A 6000-nucleotide genomic window follows, 5' to 3' on the forward strand; every position below is an offset into this window, starting at 1 on the left:
AGGAGACCCTTGGGGAGGAGCCCAGAGGTATCAACTCCTCTGAATAGTTTAAATACTATTTATCAAAACCAACTCCAGGAAATGACAACATGGGTTTTGTTGGTGGCGGTGATGGTGTTCATGTTTGCTTTGGGGTTTTTTTTTGGGGGGGGGCAGAGAGTGAGGGGACAGAAAAGGAGGGAGGGAGGGGGAGCAGGTGCCATCACGGTATTCAGGGTACACTGTGTGGAAAATGAACCGTGTAACCTCCAGGCAGGGGCGGGGGGGGAGGAAACCTGGGGGGAAGCGAAGGAAGGGGTGACGCTGCCCAACACAAGACTTATGAGATGGAAACCCCTCTGTACAGCACCCTAATATTAATAATAACATTGTAATTTAAAAACAAGCATAGATAAGAAAGGGGAAGGATCTGGAGGAGGTAGGCAGGGGAGGGAGAGGAGGATGGAGGAGGGAGAAATCAGAGTCCTCTGGCTCCACCCTGGCAAAGAAATGGTTCCTGACCTTGTCTGTACTCAGGAGGCTGAGGTCTGAAGGATCGCGGTTCAAGGCCATGAGAACCCCTCCCATCTCCAAACTAACAGCGTGAACCCGGCATGCCATTTTAGGGTTCCGGCCGCAGCCCGTGTCACCTTCCCGCACACGGGGACCCCTTGGGAGCCGGGGGGTGGTTACCTTGCTCTGTAGCAGGTCTGAGCTCTGGTGGAGCTCATTCTTCAAGCTTTCCGATTTCTCCAGCTTCTGTCTCAGCGCACTCAGCTCCTCCTATGGAAACAAATGCCTTGCCAGGCGCCGTTCCACACCCGGCCCCGGCTTCGGAGGGACCATGGGGCTCAAGGCCTCAATTCGGTGGAACACACTTGGCTACTCTCCAAGGTGGGGCACAGGCAAGCAGGGAAGGCCAGAGACCATTAACGGGGCTGGATTCCTCTGGACGACCGACATCGAGCGCACCGCCACGTCAGATGCCACAGACAAACAATCGCCACTTGTCCACGGAGATAAATGTCACAAAATGGTGGCGGGGAATAAGGCCAGTCGGCCCAGATAGGACGCTCACTCCTGCCCAGCACCTGTCTCTTTTGCCAGATCCAAACACCGGGGTTCAGATGCAGCGTCTCTGCTCTCGCAGGTCTGACTTGTGCAGCCCAGCTGAGGGGCCGAATGCAAGTCTCAGACGAGAGCAGTTGCTCAGCGTGACACTGGCCATGCCCATGCGGCCACCGTGTGGGGCCAGAACCTTGATCCTGCCTGAGTAGTTTTCCCTCCTCCTCCAGAAACCCAGAAGTGGCGCTGTGGCTCCAAGTGGTAGTGTGCTAGCCTTGAGCAAAAGAACTCAAGGACAGCACCCAGGCCCTGAGTTCAAGCCCACAACCGACCAAAGGAAAAAGAAACAGGAGGTGCAAACTCAAAGGTGGCTGGGGTTCTGGTGGAAGGGGGCTGCTGTTGATGGAAGGATCCAGAAAGAAGGGGTGTGGGGAGCTGCTGGCTGAGTGTTTCTAGGTCCACAATACAGTGGGGGTGCCCGACACAGGTTGCAAGCGCTGAGATGCGGCAGGGGAGGAGGGAGGGGCTGCGCGGCCCGGCCCGGCCTCGGGACTCACCTCCTTGGCTCGGAGCTGCTCAGTCCCCACCGTGGCGCTCAGCAAGGGCCGGAGGGACGCCAGCAGCTGCCACCACGGCCAGTCCTTGACCGCCAGGAAGGCGGCCACATTCTTCTGGATGCAGCGTGCAGCCAGCCGGTGGACCTGCGGGGAAGGCGGGCGGGGGGAGGGAGGGGACAAGGAAGGACGGGAGGGAGGGAGGATGAAGATGGCAGAGGGGTCATGAGTGCACCGCCATCCCTCCCAGAGCAGGGATCGCCCAGCGTGGCTGTTTCTCTCCGAGTTCTTGCCTCTCCCGGATCGTGCTGCACCAACCCCGTGCGTCTACCTGCAGGTCCTGCTCTTCCCCAGGCTGGGCCAGGGTGTGAGCCACAGCCACCCCGTTTTCCCTCCACCTCTGAAGGCCTCCAAAGATGCTGGCCCAGCATGGGCCAGGGCTGTGGCTCCAGTGCCTTTTGCCCCAGGACCTCAGTGGCTGAGCCTCCAGGATGCAGTCCCCAGAGACAGGACAGGAGACGTCCCCAGAGAGCGTGGCCGAGCCCCCAGAAGCCAAGTTCAGGGCCATCTGCTGGCAGTGTGGCCCGGGAGACCCTCCCAACCCACGGGACGGGAGCCCGGGTGGGATTGGAGCCCGGATCTACCTTCAGCTTCTTCAATTCCTGGCGGGACAGGAAGCCCCGGCACGCGGCCTGGAAGAGGACGATGCTGCCAGCCACCATCTTCTCCCGCCGCTTCTCCAGCCTGGACACCACGCCGGCCTTGAGGAACACCTGCGGGAGGAGGCGCTGCCGTGAACCCCGCGTCCAGGGCTCCGCGGGGCTGTGGGCCTGGCGGTCACGGCTTCCAGAACCTTCACTGGCAGCCCCCAGGGGCTCCTGGTGGCCCTGTCCCTGTCTGCCACTGCCCGGACAGCCCCTGGGAAGCCGGCCTGCCCCCGGCCGGTGAGGAAGGCGGGGGGCCGGGGGCACAGATGCGTGGAAAAGGATTTTCTCAGACAGCCTGGCCTCGGTGCTCCTCCCTGCATGTGCCCTGCAGTTTGGGTGCCAGGCATGATCCACCGCACCCACCTATTGGTTGAGATGGGGTCTTGCTAACTTCTTACTCTACAGTCTCAGACTCGAATCTCCCCGACTCCACCTCCAAGGTAGGCAGCTGGGATTACAGGTGTGAGCTGCCATACTTGTCCAAGCCACAACTTTCTGCAGTTGAGCATACGTGTGTGTGTGTGTGTGTGTGTGTGTGTGTGTGTGTGTGTGTGTGTGTGTGTGTGTGTGTGTGTGTGTGTGTGTGTGTGTGTGTGGTTGTCAGAGGTCCACCCAAAGGCGTGCCTTCCTCCAGAGGTGCTAGAGGGCTCCATCTGACTGTGCAGCAGTACTGGGTCATGGCAAGTGTTTATTAAGCACTTACTCTATTCTGGAGCCTGACCACGCATGCACTGGACACTCAGGCACCATCCCCATCTCGTGGAAGGCCCTGGGGTTACAAAGGCGCCCCCACCCCAACCCCACCCAGGCCTGGATTCTGTCTGTCGCCGAGTGGAAGCACAGTTGTAACTAGCAGTGGCATGGCACCCAAATCTCTCCACGCCGTCATCCACGCCCCGAGTGACACGTGTCAGGGCCCCTCTGCAAGGCATCTGTTATGAACTGGACTCAAGTTCACCCCACTGGCAATCCACTCAGGGAAGACTCAGGGACAAATTCAGACTGCCTCCATGTCCTCCTCGATCAGACATAAACATCTGAGATTCCACTGCAGTTGGGTTCTGGCTGGAACAAAGGGGACATGTCATTTCTCCATCATGGGGAGTCCTCAGTTGCTCTTGTTGTGAGCCTGAGCTCAGTGTTTGGTGCTAGATGTTCAGTGCTTGGTGCTAGGTGCTCAGTGCTCATTGCCTGGTGCTCAGTGCTTGGTGCCTGGTACTCAGTGCTTGGTTCTCAGTGCTTGGCGCTCAGTACTTGGTGCTCGGTGCTCAGTGCTTGTAGAAAAATGAAAACAAGTGCACACTCAATTGGGGTCAGCTCTACTTGTGCAAGTCTGCGTCACTTCACCGGACAGAACCAGGCAGGGGCCCCAGGATAATCAGCCTCGTGGAAATAAAAGACACAAGGGACTCGCCACCCATCAGACTGGTTCAACATGGCTGCATTAATTTCACAAGCTGCTGAGTCCTCAGAGCTGCGATTTAAAAAAATCAATGATCAAAATGCTGAGGAGTCAGTGGCGCACTCTGCCCAGCCGGGACAGACACAGAGCCCGCGACAGTGACGTCGGTCACAGGAGACGCCCTGGCCCGGCAGAGCCCCTGCGGTGCACGCTGCCGGGCTCTTCTTTCCTTTCTGCAGAGCTGGGGTGCCCGCCGGCCCGCGGCCGCTTCATAAATGTCACGGCCCACGGCACAAACCCCGATAAGGCTCCAGGGGCTGGAAGATCGCATGGAGAAATCTAAATCCTTCGCTCTCCACGGGAGTCTCGGCTTATCGCACCCAAACAGAGCGGAGGCCCCCACGTCCCCACCGTAAGAAACAAAAAAACCCGCAGAACCCGGCCGAGAGGGCTGTTTGTCTCTGAAAAGCTGCAGGCTGCGGGGCTCATTTATTTATTTTTTATCTTGATTTGGGCCCCTCCTGCTGGGTGCGAGGAGCCCGCACCGCCTGGTGGAGCAGCTGTGGTCCATGGGTGGGAAAGAATCTCGCCGTGCAAATGCTTCTTCCAATTAACCGCAGAGGCAGTGAGTCCCAGACTAGGAGGAGGAGGAGGAGGAGGAGGAGGAGGAGGAGGAGGAGGAGGAGACGTCCGTAGCTCCACTTCATAGATGCCTACCCACTGGCTTGGCAGTCACCAGGACCCAGTGTAACTCCAGGAGAAGGGACTGGATTCTCTGGTTCTCTTCCCAACCATGACATACTAAGTCCAGTCATGCCTAAGCGACTGTGTCTGAGCGGGGTGTGGTAGCTTACGCCTGTAATCCCAGCACTGGGGGAGGCTGGGGTTGGAGCATCACAGCTTGGTCCCTTAGCTGCTGTTCTCCTGCTCTCCGCCTGGTCGGGGGATTGAGCTCTCCCGGCCTCCTCTCCGTCCGTGGCGGGGCCTCACGGAGCACGCCTGCCATCTCAGCAAGGCGGGAAGCATGAGTGAAGGGGTCCAGCCCCGGGCGGCCCAGGCCTGAAGCGCAGACACGTCCGTTCTCTCCTGGCTCTGCGATCGCGGTTGGGCGGCAAGCCCTCCCTGGTTTTGCTGTCCCCGAGATGGAGGCCACAGTCCAACCCCTGCTTCTCAGATTTGCACACACACCAGGAGACACCCGGAAGACGCCTGGCTCCACGCGGCACTGGGCCCCACCCTCAGCTTCTCAGTCCCTGAGTCTCGGGGAGCTTGAGCTGGTTCCTCCCCACCCACCTCTGAGGACTGCTGGCCTGGGAGGAGGAAGAACAATTCTCCCAGCTCAGGACCACAGGGCCTGGAATGAGCAATGAGGGTCCAGCATGGTGGCGCACATCTATAATCCCAGCTGCTGCTCTGGAGGCAGAGACAGGTGGATCAACTTTTGAGGCTGGGGGTGGGTAGATAATGAAAGTGAGCAAGACCTTATCTCCAAAGCAAGCAGGCCAGGGCGGGTGGCAGACAATGCCGGAGGCTGGGCCTCTGGGGAGCTGTCCCTCCCCCAGCCCCCCCAGGAGGGGCTCAGGCAAAGGTGCTCCCTGAGCAGCCCAGAGCTGGACGGGGTTTGGACAGAGCCTCGAGCCCTTGCCCTGTCCACTATTTGTCTTTCTAATCTCTGCCCCTTAGCTCCTGTTCTCCACCCTGACGGGGCTCTCGGGGCCTCCTCCCCGCTCCAATGTCAACCCTCACTCCAGAAGAACGGCTGGGTGTCACGGCCAAGGCTCACTCGTGGGGAGGATCCCAGCGAAGGGGAACTATCGGGGAGATACGAAAGGCAGCTGCTCCGGACTCAGCCCTGCAATGGGACCCCATGTCTCCTCCCACACGGCCAAGCCATCCAGCGCCTCCTTCTGACCCGGCGCCTTCTTCTCCTGTGTGGCTGGTGTCCAGCTAGGCCCACAGGGAGCCGCCAGCTGCCTGCGAAGCCCAGCTTGACCCACACCTGAGACCCGGCTGCCCAGGAAGGAGGCTGAGGTCAGAGGATTGCACGTTCCAGGCCAGATCAGCCAAAGAAAAAGAAAAAAAGCTGAGCAGACCCCATCTCAACAGAAAGAGCTGGTGAGACGGCGTGCACCTGTCACGCGGCTACATAGAAGCCTAAAAATAGGAAGATTGAAGACCAGGCCCTCCGGGGCAAAAAGCAAGAACCTGTGTCAAAGAGACCCACGGCAAAAACAGGCTGGGGCCGGGCACTGGTGGCTCACGCCTGTCATCCTAGCTACTCAGGAGGCTGAGA

The 6000-nt window shown here is 59.4% G+C and overlaps 1 protein-coding gene across 1 annotated transcript in view; it reads right to left on the minus strand.

Annotated features, from left to right (window-relative positions):
- Positions 1 to 6000, minus strand: part of Myo18b (myosin XVIIIB) — a 130316-nt gene that overhangs the window by 86482 nt on the left and 37834 nt on the right. The window contains exons 23-25 of the mRNA XM_069994232.1: positions 2243 to 2371; positions 1602 to 1745; positions 673 to 762 (exon numbers count right to left, since the gene is read on the minus strand). Of these exons, the coding sequence (XP_069850333.1) occupies positions 673 to 762; positions 1602 to 1745; positions 2243 to 2371 (363 nt within the window). The remainder of the gene's footprint in view (positions 1 to 672; positions 763 to 1601; positions 1746 to 2242; positions 2372 to 6000) is intronic.

This window comes from Dipodomys merriami, unplaced genomic scaffold (genome assembly GCF_024711535.1).
Source record: "Dipodomys merriami isolate MVZ:Mamm:240054 unplaced genomic scaffold, mDipMer1.0.p SCAF_45, whole genome shotgun sequence".
Classification (NCBI taxonomy): domain Eukaryota; kingdom Metazoa; phylum Chordata; class Mammalia; order Rodentia; family Heteromyidae; genus Dipodomys; species Dipodomys merriami.